General features: G+C 55.8%; 7 protein-coding genes across 7 annotated transcripts; 2 read left to right on the top strand and 5 right to left on the bottom strand.

Moving 5' to 3' along the window:
- Nucleotides 1–463: 463 nt before the first annotated feature.
- Nucleotides 464–4108, bottom strand: M409DRAFT_63473 (uncharacterized protein; the record flags this gene model as incomplete). Its single annotated transcript, XM_033815619.1, has 4 exons — nucleotides 464–754; nucleotides 809–3175; nucleotides 3227–3857; nucleotides 3969–4108. The coding sequence occupies 4 exons, from the start codon at nucleotides 4106–4108 to the stop codon at nucleotides 464–466; spliced, it is 3429 nt and encodes a 1142-aa protein (XP_033672827.1).
- Nucleotides 4109–5083: 975 nt separating this feature from the next.
- Nucleotides 5084–7948, top strand: M409DRAFT_63472 (uncharacterized protein; the record flags this gene model as incomplete). Its single annotated transcript, XM_033815618.1, has 3 exons — nucleotides 5084–6578; nucleotides 6657–7270; nucleotides 7322–7948. The coding sequence occupies 3 exons, from the start codon at nucleotides 5084–5086 to the stop codon at nucleotides 7946–7948; spliced, it is 2736 nt and encodes a 911-aa protein (XP_033672826.1).
- A 282-nt stretch (nucleotides 7949–8230) lies between these two features.
- M409DRAFT_63471 (uncharacterized protein) lies at nucleotides 8231–9548 on the bottom strand (the record flags this gene model as incomplete). Its single annotated transcript, XM_033815617.1, has 2 exons — nucleotides 8231–9286; nucleotides 9345–9548. 2 exons carry the CDS (start codon nucleotides 9546–9548, stop codon nucleotides 8231–8233), a joined length of 1260 nt encoding a protein of 419 aa, XP_033672825.1.
- A 686-nt stretch (nucleotides 9549–10234) lies between these two features.
- M409DRAFT_50546 (uncharacterized protein) lies at nucleotides 10235–11883 on the bottom strand (the record flags this gene model as incomplete). The annotated part of the gene is made up of 2 exons (XM_033811563.1): nucleotides 10235–11623; nucleotides 11674–11883. The coding sequence occupies 2 exons, from the start codon at nucleotides 11881–11883 to the stop codon at nucleotides 10235–10237; spliced, it is 1599 nt and encodes a 532-aa protein (XP_033672824.1).
- A 2461-nt stretch (nucleotides 11884–14344) lies between these two features.
- On the bottom strand, nucleotides 14345–15044 carry M409DRAFT_63468 (uncharacterized protein; the record flags this gene model as incomplete). Its single annotated transcript, XM_033815616.1, has 2 exons — nucleotides 14345–14715; nucleotides 14798–15044. 2 exons carry the CDS (start codon nucleotides 15042–15044, stop codon nucleotides 14345–14347), a joined length of 618 nt encoding a protein of 205 aa, XP_033672823.1.
- A 278-nt stretch (nucleotides 15045–15322) lies between these two features.
- Nucleotides 15323–16631, top strand: M409DRAFT_18164 (uncharacterized protein; the record flags this gene model as incomplete). Its single annotated transcript, XM_033804381.1, has 4 exons — nucleotides 15323–15516; nucleotides 15578–15646; nucleotides 15815–16039; nucleotides 16097–16631. The coding sequence occupies 4 exons, from the start codon at nucleotides 15323–15325 to the stop codon at nucleotides 16629–16631; spliced, it is 1023 nt and encodes a 340-aa protein (XP_033672822.1).
- A 460-nt stretch (nucleotides 16632–17091) lies between these two features.
- Nucleotides 17092–19016, bottom strand: M409DRAFT_18163 (uncharacterized protein; the record flags this gene model as incomplete). Its single annotated transcript, XM_033804380.1, has 2 exons — nucleotides 17092–18662; nucleotides 18713–19016. 2 exons carry the CDS (start codon nucleotides 19014–19016, stop codon nucleotides 17092–17094), a joined length of 1875 nt encoding a protein of 624 aa, XP_033672821.1.
- Between the last annotated feature and the right edge of the window lie 1214 nt (nucleotides 19017–20230).

Raw genomic sequence — 20230 nt, 5'->3', positions numbered from 1 at the left:
TGAGATACCCGAACTACAAAGGCGTACACGGCGTTCGATCGATCAAAAGGTCTTGATGGATTGGATTGGATTTGATTATATTGATGATGGCCGGGCTATGAATGAGAATGGGAATATTATCGAAAAGGAAATAGCTAGCTAGAATGTAATCAATGAATAGTATGGTACGAGGAAATTTGATGAGACGAATACGAAAGTGACAGCGACTTGACAATCGATCAACTTCTCACATCTCTCTATCCTCACTCTCCTCAACTACTACCACCACCACACAGAGTAACACACTTCAAAAAGAGGTACCTCATTGTAATTATACATGATCGCATAATACTCCGCACGCGAGCTCGCCCTCGCGTTCATCAGGAGGAATTTCCCCCATTGCGCTCCTTCGTAACAACGCATAGTGTCGCGTCGTCGGTTAAATCTACATGGAATGACACACAGAGGCAGTGTCCGAAGACTCCTATTCTTGCTCCGCCTCGTCCTCGTTCACCTCGAACTCGTCTGGGACGGGTGCCTCCTCGCCATCGTCGTCGTCCTCATCCACGGCGTTCAGAACACCGGCGCCGGCGGCCGCACCGGTGAGAGCGGAGATGGCTGCTTCTGCCATTGTGGCGTCGTTGGATGACTGGGCGCCTGCACCGGTGCCAGGTGCCGGTGCTTGGGAAGCGGTCTTTTTGCGAGCCTTCAGTTCGATGAGTGTCTTGCTCTCGTCGGGTTGGTTGTCGTTTAGGAGAATGACACCTCCAGTAGGCTGGTGATGGTTAGCGTGTGTGATAAACGATGTTGTCAGGAGGGTGGGACTTGCCTTCTTGACTGGCTGATACCGGCCGTCGGCAGGGAAGCTGATGTACTTGATCTGCCCTGGCAAGACACGGCTCATATTCTCCAGCTCGTAGCCGACTTTCTCCTTTTCGAGCTTCTTCTTGCTACTCTCCTTGTCGCCTTCTTTGTCTTTCTCGTCGCCTGATTTGCTGGTGTCGACAACGTTGTCATCAGTCTCCATCTTGTCGCCGTCGACGTCAGGCTTAGGTGTCGTGGGAGTAGGGTCGATGTCCATGCTCTCGCGGCGGTTCTGCCTGTCCTTGGCCAGCTTTCTTCGCTTCGCTTGGGCAGTTGTGGAAAGGACTGCCGTCTTGACCTTCTCGGGAGCCTCCTCAGTCTTGACCTCGACTTCTGGTGGGTAGTCGAACATGCTCGGCCTCGTGTTGCTGTGGAACTTGAAGCTAGGAATGTCCAAATCCGAGTCAACACCGATGATGGAGGTCGGCGAGAAGGACAATGCAAGGAAGTGCGTGAGAGGAAACCAGTACCAGTATTGCGTGAAGACGGCCATGCCGACAATGGCAGCCATGTTGAGGTTGCCGGTTTGTGTTTGCAGGCCAATCGTGCAGTTTCGGCCACCAGCATCGATAATGCCGAGGGCAAGAGCACATCCAAACTTGGCCATGGCATCTTCGTGGCGATCCGCGACAGCTTTTTGTAGTTGCTTTCGGAGAGCGCTGACCTTGGGGTTCATCGCGTCGTTTTGCTGTACCATGATCATGGCCAGCGAGATGAAAGCGCCCTGTCTGACAAAGTCGACGGAGTCCTTCATCATTGGCTCCAGAAGGTCAATTGCCTCATCCAGTCCAGTACCCGCACACGCAATACCCAGTGCCATTGTGGCACCGTAACGAACGTGGGGGTTGTAGCTCTCGGCGAGCAGCTCAACCATTCTGGGTACACTGCCTGGCTTCCTGAAGAGCACAAAGCCCAAGCCCATGACTGCGGCTCTCCTCACATCATCGCTGACATCCGAGACAGCGAGGTGGAGTAATCTTCTCACAGCTTTGTTGCTGCCACTACCTGCATAAGCAAGCGCGACGGTCATGACACCGCCGTAGCGAAGTGCAGGATCGGTCTCGTCGAGAAGAGAGGCGATCAAGGCATCTGCGCCTTCTTGTCGACCGTACATGATGAGGGCCATGCCCAAGGCAAGACCTCGTACGATCTTCTCGTGCTGCGTATCGTGGGCATACTGAAGCATCTCGTCGACTGCACGTGTGTTGCCGGTGCCGAGCATGACCAGACCCATGGCTAAGCCCACAGCTTCACCATTGACAGCTGAGTCTGCGTAGAGCACGTTCTTGAGCTCTTCGTAGATCTCCTCCGATCCAGTGGCCATACCAGCAACACCCAGTCCCAGAGCTCCACCATGCTGTACGACCTCTTCTTGGGTGGCTTTGAATTGACGGCGCAAGTAGTTGAGGACGTGGGTACCGTGGTTGGTGTAGATGAGACCGAGTGCATAAAGCGAACCACCTTGGCTGTAAGTGCTGCCAGCACCCGAGTTGGCGTTCTCCTTGGGCAGGTATGGCTCAAGAAGCTTCTGGCCATTGTTGAGGTTGCCACGATGGATCACACCAAGCGCCGCCGTCGCTGTGAACTTGCTCCAGTTCACGGCCTTGCCCAACCACTCCAAGTTGTCGCGGAAGAATGTGTCTACTGTCGTGCCGGCATTCATGAACGCGTTGGCGAATGTGACAGAGGTGTGGAAAATGGAGTTGCGTGCCTCGAGAGAATCTCGAATCTTGTTCAAGATGGCGCGATCCGTATGTGCTGCCCTGAAGAGGAACTCCAAGTTCAATTCGATGCTCTTTGTGCCACGTAGAATGTCCTTGATCGACGCAAATGCCTTCTTTTGATCTTCAGTCTCTGGCTTCGGTTTTGTTCTCGATGCGACGATGGTCGAAGTCTGAGGTGCGCCAGCGGATTCGTTTAGTTCGCTGAGAAGCTGGTCGGATTCGGTGGCATTGTCGCTTTGGTTCCGATGTGGAGTCGCAGGTCGGACGGCGTTGCCGTTCATCGTTGCCTCTTCAGTCTTCTCGGACTCGTCTTCTGGCAGCTCGTCCATGACCTTCTGCAAGAACTCTTGTGTGCCGTTCTCGTAAAGGTCAAAGGAGAGCTGGTAGGCGATAGCCAACGATTTGCCGTCACCCTTTTGCACCAGCTGACGAAGCATGTTCGAGGCCATGGATTGCTGGTTGAGGTAGACGACGCATCGTGCAATGGCGAAGTAGTCTGGGCTAGGGATCTCGTTCAGCATGTCCAGGATGAGCTTCAAAATCTCGTTTCGCAGTCCACGCTCCTGCACGACGTTCATGCAAATGTCGAGAACATACTCCATGACATCCTGTTCCGTGTCAGCGCTGCAATAACCTCCAATTCCAGTGTAGTTCCATACCTCCGCCTGGCCAGGTCCTGAAGTTGCAGCCTTCTTGCCCTTGCTCTTCTCGTCTTGGGACGATCGAAGGATGGCTTCCTTGAGGACCTCCATGTTTCGAGCTTCAACTGCCAGGCCAACTACCTGCTTGTAAGCGCCGACCTCGTAGCAGCTCTCAAAGATCCTCCTGATGACCGTCTGCAGATTCTTCTTGACCGGGTTTGGCAAAGTCAAAGGATGTGGATGTGCTCCTGGAACCCCAGCGTTGCCTCCACCCGGTGCAGAAGAGTCCCACGCCTTCTCATCCTCTCGCGATAGCAGCGACTTTGATGGTATGGCGGATTGCGAGAAAGGTGTGGTAGGCGAGCTTCCAGCAGCGTTGGCGTTGTCGTAGTCGGCTGAACCTTGGCGAGCATTGCCAGACGCAGGGTTGGGAGGATTGTGTAGCGCGCAAAGCGAGATGTACGTGTCGATGCATTTGGCTACAATGGTCTCCTCATACTCGCCGGCGTTGTCCAAGTTGAACAGCTTGCCCGCACCCAGGGCGAAGACCATCGACTCATCGTACTCTTGCAGCTGGTAGTAGACTTTTGACAAAACCAAAGCGGCGAGCTCGCGGTGTGAAAAGGATTCGTCTTCGTAGAGGGCCTCTCTGTTGATGCTCTGTCAGCTCCTCGTCACACATAAAACGCCACCATTTGCAGCACATGTCATCGTGATGACTGCATAGACAAACAGCAATGGAGATTTGGATCGAACGTACATTTGACCGATGGAACCTGATACCTCTGTCCATACAGCATCAATCTGAGTGTTGAGTCGCTCGAGCGCAAACGCCTGCAAAGCCGGGTCTGGCTCGGACAAGAAGCCCACCAGGCCGGCAGCAGAAGTGAGGCCGACCATTCTGCTGTTGACGAGCTGCCGTCTGCTGCCTCTTTCCCGAGTGGTGTGTTGATGCGGTCGATGGAGGGGGTGTCGGCGAGACGGGTCGGCGAGATAGGGAGCCCAAACAGAGCCGCGCCGGGGATCGAGTCGTCGATGTGTGCTGATGGAAGGAGATGGATTGAATGGCCAGAAAGGACCGTCGGAAGGGGTTGCACTGCCGGAGCTGGCGATGGAGGGGCGATGGCGGTGGTGGTGTTGATGGGGGTGGTGAAGTTGCTCGTGATCATCGGCGAGAGGCCAGCAGCAGCGACAATAGCAGCAGCAGCACAGGCAGCTTCAACGCGCATGTCATCGGGCGCCGGAGAAGCTATTCCCAAAACAGCCGGAAGACGCTTGGCGCTAGACGGCCTTGCGATGCGGCGTAGACTCTCGGGCCACGACACGTAGGGAAGACGACAGGACGTGAATCTCTTCTAGATAGGACAAAACTACCATTTCCTTCATTCCGTCCCCGGTGTTGCTTTGCGACGAGCTATCCCTCCCCTGAGCAATACTTGCGATTGACGTGATTGACCGCGTCTCCACCCGTTTGCCCTTGCCAAGGTCCGCTGGGACGGCCTCGTTCATATCCATATCAACGTCTATCACCAAACACCCTCCTCACAGCCTCGCATCCACCCCGACTGTCGCCAATACATCTCGACGTCCTCCCCCGCCGGCCCAGCGATCGCGACCTCCATCCCACCGCTAAGCGAAGCGGCAGGAACCTGCTCTGGCGATCCCTTTTCACCTCCAATCCTGAGTCCGCCGAGCTCTTGCCTTAAACCGGTGAACCGTCCGCCGCCGACTGTCATCCCTCACATATGGCCGCTCGGTGCGCGCATCCACCGCTCTGCGCGTCCTAATCGCGCGCATATCCAGGACATTCCCGAGCGGAGGAGTGCGAACGGGGTATAGGAGTCAGGGCGGGGCACAGCGCAGGAAACAAGAACAATGGATCTGGCTGGTATGCTGAACGATGGCGATGCGCCGCCCAAGAGACCATCGCAGACATCTCCTCCGGCTTCAAGTCGGGTGAGCGGAGCGCAGGTATCTCCACCTGCGCAGAATGGGTCGTACGCGGCGGGACCAGGAGCATATGCGACGGCCAGGCCAAGCCAGCAGCAAACTCCGTTGTATGGGCCTCCCTCAGCTCCAACCGGTCTGCCAGGTCAGTCGCAGCGTGGAGGTCTGACTCCGCTGCAGACTCCCTCGCAGGCTGGAGGAGGAGGACAGTACCCATTCCCGCAACAACCGCCTTTGCAAAGCCCGGCCACAGCACACCCAGGCCAGCAGCAACAGCAGTATAGAGGATACGAGCCATACTCAGCAACGACGCCTGGTGCGAGACCGCCAAGTCATGGCTACCCTCAGCCCTCGCCCTCCTTGGGCCAGTACCAGAACACCCTCAATGCCGCACACAACGCATCGCTTTCTCCCACTCCGCCTTCGCATCCCAGCCAAACGCCACATGCAATGCGACAGAGCCCACTCGCGACCATGGGACATCCACCGCCTGCACCACCGCACCACTACCACCAGTCGCAACCCAACACCCCGCTTGGGCCACCGCAGCTCCCACAGCGGCATTCCAACCACCAACTGGATATGAGTAGCCCATATCATCAACGAACGTTCTCTGGTGCCTCAAATGGCATGGTCTCTGGCTCGCCGGCACAGCACCATCCCAGTATTGGAAACCTTGTAGATTCGCCCAGTGCCTACAACAGGCCCTCTCCACAGACCCGCCGCACAAGCGACTATCGAAGCTCGGTGGACCGAGAGCGTAGTGTGTCCGTTTCGCCCAAAACCATAGTACAGCCACGCCCGCCATCCCTTGGTTCACGGCACAGTAGTCAGCAAGAGGTGTACAGTACTCGAGGCTCTTTGCCCCCTAGCGCAGGCGTGGCGTCCTCAGGGGCCACACCGGGTCACGTGCCGCCACCGACACCAGCGCAGGCCCAGTCGCATCATTCCTATGCGGCAAGTGAGGTTGCACAAGCGTACGCACAATCGAGTGGTTCGTTGCCCGGCCCGCCCGTGAATGGGAATTCTTTGTCTCAATCGGACAATAAGACGCCGCTGCAGCACCAATCCCAGAAAATGGGCATGAGCCACTTGCTTGCACCTACGCAACACGCACAACCCCAGCAGCAACCGTCAATACCCAACGGCGCTCCCACCATGCCGGCCAAAATGACAGATTCATCGCCATCACAGTCGCAGTCTCACTCACAACCTCCACCACACGCCTCGGCACCACCCCTGTCACATTCACAGCAGGGGCACGTCAAAGCAGAGCCGCCAGAAGCCAAGCCCGAAATCAAATCCGAGCCATCTGCACTTTCGACTTCATTATCCCATTCAGACATCGCCGCGACAATGACGGCCGCCCCTGAGGTCCAGCCACCACCCATCAAGCAATCCACAGTTGACATGTCGGCGTCAGGTACGTATGCAGGTGCTGTTTGCAGCAATGACATTTGTCACGTCACGTGTCACCATTACACGAGCTAACCATTGGTAGCGGCTGCACCGGGCAAAGCGCCACTGAAGCGACCTGCTGAAGAAGAAGCGTCAGCCGAACCAGCCGCCAAGCGAGGACGAGTCCGCAAGTACAGAGAGCGCCCCATCTGGGCCCATCTATCACATCAGAATCCAAAGGCCAGAGAAACCGCTGTCGTGCCGAATGGTAAAAGCATGACGAACCTAAACTCGCAGCCGCCGCCGCGAGCTGCCCAGCAAAACGGCGTCGCAGGACCACAACCAAACGGCGTGAGCAACGCCAGACCACCACAGGCAAACGGCAATCAGGCCAACATCCCACCATGGCAGCAGAACCCGCCACTCGATGACGACCTCATTCACGCTCGACGAGTCTTGGGTCGATGGGAGAAGTCGCTGAAATGGAACGTGCCCAACCCCAGCTTTAACAGAGCGGTTGCCGACTGGCTGTACGAGCAACTAAAGAACAACGTAGACATTGGGACCGATCCTCAGGAGGGCACTATCGAGATCGAGGCCAAGATAGGGACGTTGATTGACGACAATGGACGGAGATGCGAACTGCCGGTCATGAATGCCTGCGTCATTCATCCTGCTGCAGCCAGACGCTTTCGTTTCGAGAGTGAGATGAATGAGGTATGTTTAAGTGTTGCTGCACCCACCGAACCCTCACTGATTCCATCACAGCAAGAGCACAAGTTCATGAATGCCTTCCTCAACGACTGCTTCGTGCAGTCACAGCCCAAGGCCACAAAAGGCCGGGAACCCATCGATTACAAGCACATCTACGAAGTGGACTCCTTCCGCACCCTCAGCAAGGCCGGCATGGCAGCTCTACCCGGAGCTGCACACCGACGGCGACCCGACCGAGACCTCAAGCTACGCACCTCGACCGACACCAAGACCGGCGAAGTCAGAGCACGCATCATCAAGGTCAAACTCGGCGAAGACCTGCACATTTTCGGCGCCGGCGACCCTTACGACGTCCGCATCTCCATGAATCTCGAGATCAACATGGACCGTCCTGGCTTCGACCCGACGCTCCTAACTGAAGAGCCCACCGAGACGAAGCGAGCGCCACCGAACCGACGCAAAGACCGTCTCTCGTACAAACACCTCGCGTACCAAGTCGACCTGACCCGCGTCGACATCGAGGGCATGGCGCACAAGTACGAGCTGGAACTCGAGGTGGATGCGAATGTGCTGCGGGACCAGATTGCGCGGTTGGAGCAGAGACAGCCGCATGCGTATACGGATGTGGTGGATGGGTTTGTGAGTAATATGTTGATGTTGATGAAACAAAACCGAGGATAGTGAAAGGATATCGAAGGAAGAAGGTGAAACAGGCCTTGGTTTTCTTCTTCTTGTTTCGAATAGGACATGGATGATTCGGTGGCATGGCTAAGGGGAGAGCTTCTGTTAATACCTACTTCTAACTCATGGGTAATGTTCTGCCGAGAGTGTCTTACAACCTTCACAGACAGAAGAGACGGCCCTTCCTAAACTTCTATTCAAAGATTAACGACATATTTGTCAACGCATCTCCCTTGAACATTCAACTAACTTACTACTCCCCACCCATTCTCCACCCTCAACCTACCCCCTCGCGGGCCCAACCCTCCCCCTACACTCCCCAAACCCCACCACGACCCTCCCATCCCTCTCACACCACCCCTCCAACACAACCTCATCCCCATCCGCCAAATACTCCCCAGCCCCCTGCGGCATGACATCCGTCTTCGTCCTCTCCGCCTCATACATACACCCCAACTCATTCATCCTCCCCTCGCCATCCCTGCCACTCCCAGAAATCGTGCCAGTCCCGATGAGATCCCCAACGGCCATCCCACACCCAGACGCCGCGTGGTGCGTCAGTTGCTGGTACGGCGTCCAGTACATGTACTTGAGGTTAGAGGTGGACAGGGTCGTTTCGTTCCCGTCTCGCACCAGACGGACGCGCAGCTTGACGTCCAACGCACCTGCATCCCTCTCGCTAGCCGGCCACGTCAAATGCGCAAAAGGCTTCGGATCCTGCACCAGCGTCGGCGCCGTGGCGAAGGGCTCCAGCGCCTCCATCGGCACGATCCAGTTGGAGATACTCGTGCCGAAGCCCTTGGAGTGGAAAGGTCCTAGCGGACGCATTTCGAACATCTGGTGGTCGCGCGCGGACCAGTCGTTCAGGAGGACGAAGCCGAAGATGTGTTGTTTCGCGTCCGCGATCGGGAGCGTGGAGCCGTAGGGGATGGGGCGGGAGACGAAGTAGCCCATTTCGAGCTCGAAGTCGAGTTTCTTGGACGGGCCGTAGACGGGGGCGCTGTCGAGGCCGGCGGTGAAGGAGACGTTGACGGGGCGCGGGATGGTGGAGGGGGTGGGGAGGAGGGAGGAGACGCGGGAGTTGTAGACGGAGGGGGTGATGAACCAGTTGGAGGGGATGTTGGCGGTGGTGAGTTCGCCGGAGCAGTTCTTGCAGTGGTCGAGGGAAGTGTAGAAGTCGGAGAAGCCCGGGATGGACATGGGGAGGTGGGGGCGGACATCTTTGAGGGGGGTGAGGGTGGAGGAGGGGAGTTTGTTGGCTTTGAGGGATTCTTGGATTTGGGAGCGGATGGTGCGGCGGGTGGGCCAGGGGAGGGCGGCGAAGGTGTTTAGGGCAGGCTGTGGGAGGAGGTGTTAGGATTTGGTGGTGGAGGTTGAGGTTGGGGATAGGACGAACTTGAGAGAAGATTTGTTCGAAAGTGAGATCTTGGCCTGTTTCGAGGCTTGAGAAGGCGCCTGTCTTTGCGTATTTGGCCAGGTCAATGGCATGTTCGCCGATGGCTACAGCGCAGCGAGGTGAGGGTTCCGTCGAGGTGGAGATCACGCCGTAGGGAAGCGTGTCGATAGTGTATGGTGTTTGGTCGAGCTTTGGAGACGACATCTTTGCTGGTGATGATACTGTGAAAGCTACGGTGATTGATTATGATGATGGGGTGTTGTTGAAATAGAGAAGTTGTCGGTGAACGGCGAACTATGGGAGAGTCGGCCCCGCAGTGGGGAGTAAGAGCAGCAGATGCAGGCTGAAGTCAATGTCAGTCTTCGGTTCCCGACGAAGGAGCGTACGGGCGTATATATACAGTCTGGGGAGACGTTATTCCGTCTCGTCCTGAATTGTACATTGTGGGCGCCACTGATCCAATACTTCGACACCCGCCTGCACACGCTTGCTCGAGAGGCTTGATCTTCTTCTTCTTCAGTCAAGTCCTGAATGGAGTCCGCATTTAAGGTTCATGCAGGTACAGGTGGTTCCGAGCTGAGTGCGAGACCTGACAGCTTAGCTGGGCAGTTTCCTTCGAAGGGCGTGTGCTTGATCTCACCTAGCTGGTGAATGGCCTGAAGTTTGGTAGTCAGATTGTTCTTCGCATAGACTGATCTCGGTGCAGATTCGAGGCCACGCATCCGATGTGACCGGGAAAGGGTCGATGTTTAACCTGCAGTCATAGTTGGATGCTTTTTCGGCCGCAGTAGGAGAGCGGTCGTGATTCCATGATAGCCTTCATGACTTCCAACTGCTGGCTGAGACCTAGTGGTTGACGCACTTCCGGGATTGCGGGAGCCACACCCTCTTCAGGCGGCCTTCTGTTTTCTCTCGCGTAGTTTCTTCAACTCTTTAATGCCGGACATGATTAGAGGAACAGCCATTGGACCAAGCAATGGCACGTAAACGGCAACTTTGTGCTCCTCAGGGAAGTAGACTTGGCCCACCATGGATGGTTCAAAGAACGCCTTCTCCACCTCAGTCTCAGCAATTCTCGCGTTCTCCAAAGCGAGCTGGAACTGGCCTTCTCGCAAATTGGTACAAGCCTGATCAAGGCGGTGTAGCGTCTCATCCACAGATTTCGCAACAGAGTCAGGGATGGCGATCGAAGTAAGTTTCAGCGTAAGCCTCGACAGAGCTCCTAGTGTCGACGAAGCAGAAAGAATGAGAGCAGTGGCACGCTCTCTTTTAAGGCTGGACATTCGCAGGGACAGTGAAGATGGTGAGGGTGGGACTCCGAGCAAGCCGGCAAGTTGGTCCGCGAAAATGAGCATATCCGGGCGGAGGTCGTCAAGCGTGAGGTTGTTTGGCTGTGTGCTAGGGGCATTGTGAATCTGAACACCACCCCACTGCGGGATAATCCAGCTCGAGCCATCATTTTCGTCGATGAGCAGTGGCCTTTTGTCCGGAGATGGGACGTAGAGAACAAAGTTGATAGTAGGGCCTTCGCCGATACTTGGACTTAGGGGCCACTCGGCGGCGTTGACGAACCCTGTCAAGTCGCCGTAATGAAGCGTCCAGTGATTCTTTTCAGCATTGAAAGCAGGTCCAGCAATAGACGGACTGAAAGATGCAAATAATTGCACTTGAGTGTCGATGGTAAAGTCGCTGATAGAGGAGAGTGGTCGCAGGAGTGGCGATATGTATTCTCCCAGAGCTTGGTCAATGTCCCAGGCTGATGGGGCGGCCCCAGGTGTGAACATCGAGAATGTGAGGTGATATGCAGGAGCGTATTTAAACGCTCTTGTCATGCGCCGGTCCAGAGCCGAAGACTTCTCGGGCGAAAGGGTAAGAGGTCGCACGCCGTTGGCATAAGCCGTGTCTTTAAGCAAGTGCCAGATTGCAGCGCTTTCGTCCTCAAATATGTTCGATATTTGATTTGCTAGGAACGTCGCAGTTTGTTTGAGGTCCTCGGGTCTTCCGACTTGATGTTCTGCGTTCAGGATCGGCCCCCATGATTGCAGAGTTGCCTGAGGCGTTTTCGGAGCAGAAACGGTATTCAAGATCACATTCAGGACCTGCTTCGGCTTAAGTGTACCGTCTGAGTTGTGTTCTGTCTGGATGTGAAATTTGTGAAAGCGGAAGTTCTGCTGTCCGTTCAATAATGTCTCCAAGTCCGATGCAAGACTTGTAGCATGCTCTGGTGCCAAGTCCGGCGCCGTCAAACCAACGTGCAGAGGGTAGTGCAACTGGCATGCCTGTAATTGATCAATACGCATTATCCTACGTTGAGGGTGCATTTACATACCTTGCCCTCTGCCCAGGCGTTCATAGACTCCAATGGTAGATCGGAGCGTTGAATGGAAGTGGTCCATATCCAGTGCGGGAGTCCCAAGCAGACGACAACAAGCCAGAAAGCGGCAATGATGAGACGTCGGGCCCAGACCGTGGCTGGCTTCTCGGGCGAGAGCTCTGCAGCCCCGTTTGAAGGCTCAGCCTTGCCGTCGTTGGGCTCCATCTTGATTGATGTTCTGGTCAAAGTCGCGACGAAGTTGGGATGGACGTGTCAACAGGGAGGTCAACGCCTGTTCACTTCTGATTGGCCCCGCACCTCGCTCTTTCTTCGGCTGAACTCTGACACTTTCACTTTCACGCCTCACTCTTTCAGCAGCATGAGCACACTTTCACGTGCAAGGCCGTGGTTTGACAGACTTGAAGGCCCAGAATCACATGTTTTCCTAAAACTGTAAGTCACTACGTCCAACTCGTCAATTCATGAGCCAGCATCCGTACCCTCCCTGTGAGAGCATGAGACAACGTCTTGCAAGGAGTGCCATTTGAGACTCTCTTCTACACACCTTCTCTCTTCTTCTCGAGACACCATTCCACACCCTTCCATCTCACAGTCATGGCCGACAAAGACGACGCCAATCCTAAGTTCGAGCAGTCACGGCTCGAACGCTTCTTTGCATTCATCGGTGCAGTGCCTGAAGAAAAGCTGCCCGCAAAGCTGCCCGACCCAGAGCCCGTCGAAGGAGAACCCATCGACGGATCAGACGACGAAGTGCCACCGCCTCCTCCCATAGATCCAAACCACAAGCCCATCTACGCCCGAGATCTCATCAAGACTGTCCAGCCGAAGCCTGCAGTTGCGATGGCAAGCGATGCCCTCGACTTCACCTTGGACTCCCGCAAAGGCCAGCCTGCTCCATTCGGCATCTGTTTCTGTCCATTTCTCGCAGTCACCAAGTACTGCTACAAGTTCGTCCCGAAGAAGTTGATGCAGCCACTTGCCACCGCTTTCTTCGATGCCGAGAAGATCTGGAACCGCGAGTGGGATCTGTGCGTAGGCATGAAAGTGCTCGTGAAAGCAGACGCTGACTTGTGAACAGTTACTACATCTCGTCATCCTACGGCGGAGTCTTCACGTTCATCCCCGAACACCAGCTTCGCGCCCTCCTCGACGAAATCAACATCGCATTTCCAGACGCCAAGCTTGACATCACCGACGAGGATCGTGAAGGAGGACTCGTGCTCGACTTTGAGGACTTGCGAAAGGTGAGTCTGACATCTTGTGATTTTCGACTTTTGACACTGACAGCCAAACAGGATCTCCGGCCACGCTTCCTCGGCCACTGCAACTCGCGCGCAAAGCACTCCGCCTGGGTTCAGCAAATCGAGGCACTGCCCAACATGGTCATCCCAGACTCTGCCGACCGCAGCATCGAAGCCTTCAAGGCGAAGATCGACGCAGCAAACGCCATCAACAAGAACAAGAGCAAGGCCGCCAAGTCTAGGAAGCTGCAGGAGAATGTGCTCAAGAGGCATCAGATGGTCCAGCAGGGCTCCAGATCTCAGCGCTACCTCGGCCTTCGTCGCAACAGCGAAGAGACTCTCATCTCTGACATGAACCAACTCAGCATCGACCCTGTCGACACTTCCAAGCCAGTCCCGCATCCCTTCGACAACGAGCCCATCTTCATCTCCATCGACGTTGAGGCGTACGAGAGACCACCTCACCAAATCACCGAAATTGGAGTGGCCACCCTCGACACTCACGATCTCAAGGGCACTGCGCCAAGCAAGAAGGGCCAGGACTGGTTCAAATTCATCCGCGGTCGCCACTTCCGCGTCAGCGAATACGACAAGTTGGTCAACTCCCAGTACGTCCAGGGCTGCCCCGACAGCTTCGAGTTCGGCGAGAGCGAGACAGTTGCCAAGGACAGTATGGCATCCGTCCTCGCTTCCTGTTTCCGCGAGCCTTTCAGCAAGCCCTCTACCCCAGACGAAGACTTCCCACCTCTCGGCAGCAGCAAGATCAACCCGACCGCATCTACTTCCGAGCCCGAGACGCGCAACATCGTCGTTGTCGGCCACGATCTCGGCCAAGACGTCAACTACTGCCGTGAGATTGGCTATAACATCCTCAACCGCGGCAACATCATCGACTCAGCCGATACCGTCCTCATGTACCGCTCCTACACCAAAGATCCCAACGCCCGTTCTCTCGGCAGCATCCTCTACGACTTCGACATCCCTGGCTGGCATCTCCACAATGCAGGCAATGATGCCGTGTACACTCTGCAAGCCATGCTCGCCATCTGTGTGGAGTCTGCGGCGGGTGGTGGAGAGGGTGAGAAGAAGCGAGCGCAGGAGGCGCAGCAGAAGCGTGAGGAGACTTTGATCGAGGGCGCGAAGGAGAGGGCCCAGGAGGATGCTCTCGGATGGGATTCGAGTGGAGACGATGGTGGCATCCCGATCAAGCCTCCGGCAAACTCGTACCTGAAGCCACAGAAGACGTTTGGGCCAGCACGTCCTCAGACCGGGCTCTACACGATGGGTGGTGCGCCGCTCGACGTTTGAAGCCTGCTCTGAGGATTTCAAGGTGGGAGAACTGTAAGATAAGAGGAGTCCAAGCAAATAGACAGCGTGTACCATAGCACTGTAATGTATCCAGCCGTTCACTCATGACCAACTCTTCACCTCCCACTCGCACACCCCAAACAGACCCTCCGATCCCCCTTCACCGCACACATATCACAAACCCTCCTCCTACACTCCCAACAACTCGTCTCCTGGACATACACATCCTCATCAATCTCCATCGCCTCATCATGTCGTAGCGATCCATCACAATCCTCACAGCGCGTATCCCGCTGAACGCCCACGTCACCATGATCGAGAACCATCGGAATCGTCGACGGCGGCGGCTGCTGAGGAATCCGCCAGAAAAAGTGGAGCGTACTCCTCTGCGGCAGCACTGGCGCTGCAACGTTCGGACTCGAAGCGCATATAGGCGAAGCGTTAGGATGTTCGCGTTGCGCGTTGTATAATCGATTCATTGTATGCTCTACAACCCCATTCCATCCACGTTAGCAAAAAGACTCTCTTCCCAATACCCCCCACTCATAGCATCTCCCGTGAGGACATACCGTATACAATCCCCTCCTCAGGCCTGCCATCCCGAAACCTCTTCCTCGTGCGACTGTTCAGGTGGTTCGCGTGGGAGCCTTCGTCGTAGGTCGGGAAGGACCAGGTGGGTTTTTGGTAGAGCGGTTCGAGGGGTTTGGTTTGGGCGTAGAAGTGCGGGAGAGGGCTTGATGTGGAGGCGTCGCTGGAGGAGCTTGAGGAGAAGGGGGAGGAGAGGGTCGGGGTTGAGCGTTTGCGTTTTAGACCCATGATGTGGGTTTAGAGTGTTGTTTTACTGGAAATGCTGTGGTGTCGGATATGGTATTGGAGGGTGGATGTAGATGTGACGTTGCACGACGCGAGTGGACTCGAAAGCACGCGTCACAGCGCGATTGAGCTGGAGCAGGGATAGCACGGGCCATATATGACGATCTCCCGCACCACTTGATTGAGCCTCAATCAACTTCAATCAATTGCTCTCCAGCCTCCAACCTTCCCACTTTAACCTCACCTCTCTCACCCCCACAACCAAACATCAGCCACCAAACATGTCCAACAACGAAACCATCCGTGAAGCCACCCATGCCGGCTCCTGGTACACCGACTCCAAACCCCAACTCAGCTCGCAACTCGAAGGTTGGCTCGATGCCGTCAAGCCGCCGGTGACTTGTATTGGGCCGGAATCTGAGGGCGAGACGGTGGGGGAGGTGCCTGTTCCTGGGGCAAGGGTGATTATTGCGCCGTAGGTGAATTGATCGTGGTTAAGGTTGTGAGGGATTGTGAGGACTGAATGTGTTGTATAGGCATGCTGGTTATTCGTACTCTGGACCGGCTGCTGCATGGGCGTATAAGGCTTGGGATATTTCGAAGGCGTGAGTGGTTTCTTAAATTTCCTTTCGTTTGTTTCTCAAGATCAGAAAAAGAAAACCACTACCTTTCTAGACTTTGTCCCAAGATCTTCTATTCATGACAAGAATACGTCAATCACGATCAACCTCCAAGGTCTTGTCTATAAAAGATTCTTCTCACAACGACCACAGCAAAAGAGTCTTCCTCCTCGGTCCCTCTCACCACTACTACCTCACCAAAGCCGCCCTCTCCCGCTGCACACAATACGAAACTCCCCTTGGCAATCTCCCCATCGACCGCGAAACCACCGCCGCCCTCCACGCCACCGGCCACTTCGAATGGATGAGCCAATCCGTCGACGAAGACGAGCACAGTCTCGAGATGCACCTGCCGTACATCTACAAAATCCTCTCAAAGTATACCATCCACCCCTCCTCCCAACATTCTCCCACAAGCTGACCACTCCTTGGCAGAACCTTCGGCTCCAACCCCTCCACCTTCCCACCCCTAACCCCAATAATGATAGGCAACACCTCCGCCTCCACCGAGTCCGCCCTCGGCCGCCTCGTCGCCCCCTACCTCGCAGACCCCACCACCGCCTTCGTCATCTCCTCCGACTTTGCCCACTGGGGCCTCCGCTTCCGCTACACCCACTACCGCCCCACCCTGACCGACCCCTCAAGCGCCACAAACCTCTCCTCATCCTCGAAATCCCCCTCCTCCCCAGCAATCCACGAGTCGATCAAAACGGTCGATTTCGAGTGCATGGGCGCCTGTGAGGGCGGAAGTCATAGGGAGTGGTTGGGTGTGCTGGAGCGTACGGGGAATACGGTTTGCGGAAGGCATCCGATTGGGGTTGTGATGGCTGCTGTGGAGGAGGTGAGAAAGGAAGGGGGTGGGAAGGAGGATGTGGGGAGGTTTCGGTTTGTGAGGTATGAGCGGAGTAGTGAGGTGAGGCGGGTAGGGGATAGTAGTGTTAGTTATGCGAGTGCTTTTGCCGTGGTGTGAGTTGGGAAAGGGGCAATTCCGAGTCGGCTGGGGTGTGTTAGGAGCTTGAGAGGATTGGCGAGTGTGGCGATAATTAGAGGAATGAAGTAAACGAGATCCAAGAGGAAAGGAGAAGACGACCATGAATGAGTATTGAATATTTTCAATTGTTTCGTGTCTTTTTTTGTACAATTCCTCTCCTCTCAAAAGTAGAAGAACCATAATCTATGCAAAGTTCGTGCCAAAACAACGTTGGCGGGTATGATGATAAGAAAAATCCAGCAGCAGCAGCAGACATTATCAAGCACCAGAATCCCTCTGTCCCATATCTCCAATCCCTAAACCCCAATCCTTTATACAAGCCAGTCGAAACTTTTTTGATACATATATACAAGTAAAAAAAGCTTCTGTCTGTCATCCATCATCTGTGTCGTGGGCATCTATCCATCTGTCGTCCAGGATGAGGCAAAGGAAAACTTGATCATGCACGGAAAGCAACTGCCTCCGGAGCAGGTGTCTCGCGCGAGAAGAGCGCAGTGCTTGTTGGAACCGCGGTCGCAGGGGCGAAACCCACACCTGAGGAGGTAGCGGGCGCGGTGGCCACGGCGGGTGCTGAGGCGTCGCCGTTGTAGCCGGCGGTTTGGTAGTATGCGTTCTCGGCCGCGATGAGGCTGGTCACAGGCGCGTAGGCGTTCAAGGAAGCGAACGACGAGACGGCGGCGTGTTTTGCGGAGTCGGAGAAAGCGTTCGCGTCGTAGTCCTTCGCGGTGAAGCGCGGGTCCAAGGGGTCGCCGAAGCCTTGGGTCGAATTGAAGTCGTAGCCTAGCGATGCGAGGATCGTGGTGTTGAACGCCGCCATCATGGTGTGGTCCTCGTGGATCAGGTTGTGGCAGTGGAACATGTACATGCCGTTCCAGGGGCCGTAGAAGGCGAGGACGTCGACGGTTTCGCCCGGGGCGAGCATCACGACATCTTTGAGACCGGCGGCCTCGTAAGGAGCGAGGCCGCGGAAACCGCCTGTGCGGGAGAGGACCTGCATGTTGACAAGATGGATGTGGACTGGGTGGACGGCTGGTCCGCCGGTGTGGCGGAGCCTCCAGCGCTCGACGGTGCCTTGGGGTGGGCGGGCGAGGACGCGAGAGTTGGGGTCGTTGAAGTTGGCGCCGTTGATGGTCCAGACGTCTGCGCCGCCCATTTGGAAGTTGAATTGGTGGTCGATGGTGCTTCTTTGTGCGGGCCAGGCGATGTTGGTGTTGAGAGAGGATGGGACGGCGTTGTTCGAAGCGTCGCTGACGGTGTTGCCGACGACGAAACGCATGACCTTGTCGGTGTTGGCGAACTCGTTGATCTGGGTAATTTGCATGCCGTTCATCATTGTCACATTCTGGCCCTTGAAGCCGGAGAAGTCGACGATGATCTCGTATCGCTCGCCCATGGACAGGACGACGTCTTTGGCGTTGACTGGAGCGGAGAAAAGACCCGAGTCGGAGGCGATGACTTGGAATTGGATGGGGTTGTTGTTCTGGTCCACCAGGTAAAGATCGTATGAGCGGCTAAGAGACATATCGAAAAGCCTGAAGCGGTACTTGCGAGGCTCGACATTGAGATATGGCCATGGCTGGCTGTTGACCTCGATGGTGTCGCCGAAGAAGTTAATAACGTTGCCATTGGGCGAAGCGAGATCACCGTTGGACTGATAGATCTTGTCAGAAAGTGCGAGGGGAACATCATATTTGCCACTTGGAAGACCAAGAGCGTCCTCAGCCGGGTCGGTGATGATGTAGCAACCTGCTTGGCCGTAGTAGGCATCGGCTGCGGTGTGACCGTGAGCATGGTCGTGGTACCACATTGGACGTGCAGTCTCAGTGTTGGGGTAGTAGTAGTCTTTCCATTGACCTGGTTGCAGCTCATCGAAAGCCCACCCATCCCAGGCGGCGTGGGTGTATGAGCCGTGAAGGTGGACGGACGAGGATTGGGATCCTTTGTTGGTGTAACGAATGACAGTCTCTACACCGCGAGGGATGTAGTATGTAGGACCTGGTGCGGTTCCATCTGATCGAATGTCAGCAACACGTCTTCTACCATCCTGTTGTTGAACTCACTGTAACCGATAAGATTAGCAGGCCCCAAGTTGGGATACACCTGCTGCTGGAAAGGCTGAATAGTCGACTCGTAGTACTGGATCGTCCGGCCGTTGATATTCTCCGTGAAGACAGGCTGGGCGACCGCTGGCACGGGCAGCGGTTTTTGGAAGATCCAAGGATATGCAGGAGACCCGGCACTCTTACCGGCTCCTCTCCAGTTCGGCCTTCCAAGAGGTTTGCTGCCGGGACGTTGAGGAGTTGCCTCGACCAGGGACGCCGAAGCTGCCAGCCCAAGGGCCAACAGGCCTGAAAAGAACGACATTGTGGGTGTTGGTGTACCGCGAGAGGATGTAGGCGTAATGTATGTGGCGAAGGGGTTGAAGATGAAGGTTAGGGGGGGAAAGGTTGAATGCACTCCCCAAGCAAGCGAGCGTGGTAATGCTGGTGATGTAGAGTAATGATCGGCCTGTTGGTGCGCTGTCGGGCTCACATATTATATCTATGATGCGAGAGCAGGAGTAGTGCTCTCAGCACCCTCTGCCTGCCCAGGAGGACGCCGTGGCACCGAGCAGCGAATTGCCAAACTGGTCCAGGCGGCGCCACGGACGGGCGTCCCACAGCAGACGCATCGACATAGATCCATGCGCGGTGCATGCAGCCGTGGTGGTGGTGTTTGAGGCGATGGATGATCGCTTCACATGTCCTCGAGGCAGTGAGGCTTGTCATCGCCTGGAGTTTATTTTCGGCCTTCTGCTTAGCGTAACCTAATCACGCGGACCCACAGACAAGCCTTTTAGCCTGCAGACGTCGTCGAATCATGTCCTTCACTCACCCGGCACGAGCCTCATCTCGACCGGGGTCCATCCTGAATAGGAGGACACAGACTCTTTCGTCTTTGCGCTTCCCACGCGGCTGTGGCATCGTGATTCCGAGACACAATGCCACGGTGGTGATGCCATATCAGATCCGGGCCTCGCATCCTGCTGCTGCTGCTGCTTCGTGCCCGCTGTCTTGGGAGGCGCTTGGCCAGGTCTCGTCGCACGTATCCGTTCAGTCTCAGGAGAGCGCAATGGCCACGACGGTGAGGCTGCCGAATCATCACCACACACCCCTCGCAAACCCCAGACCGCCACGCCTTTTCAGCCCGGCCAACATTAGGAGATGGCCCCAAGAGCCCCAAAGCTGGAGGCCTCGAATGGGATGGATCTCGATTATTACCTACGTGATGGGATAAGCGGACTGGACGCCAGATGGTCAGACTGCTCGCGAGAGCATCCCAACTTGTACCGATCAGTTCACCGGTGACGATACCTCTCGCTCGGAGGTTCCGCAGCGATTATACTGCATCGTATCAATAACCACCATCTCCACGCTCGGCGCCTTGCCGTGATGGTGTGGTGGGATGTGAATCAATAGCTCCAAGCTGCTCTCCACAACCTAATCTGCAGGGTCCGAATGCTATTCATTGCACGACTGGTGTTTGAAGAGGAGAACATCGCTATCCACTTTCGACCCGAATGCCCGTGGAGTCCTAGT

This window comes from Zasmidium cellare, assembly GCF_010093935.1.
Source record: "Zasmidium cellare ATCC 36951 unplaced genomic scaffold M409scaffold_4, whole genome shotgun sequence".
NCBI classification, from domain to species: domain Eukaryota; kingdom Fungi; phylum Ascomycota; class Dothideomycetes; order Mycosphaerellales; family Mycosphaerellaceae; genus Zasmidium; species Zasmidium cellare.
The sequence above is the reverse complement of the archived record's forward strand: the minus strand, read 5'-3'. Positions and strand labels throughout refer to the sequence as shown.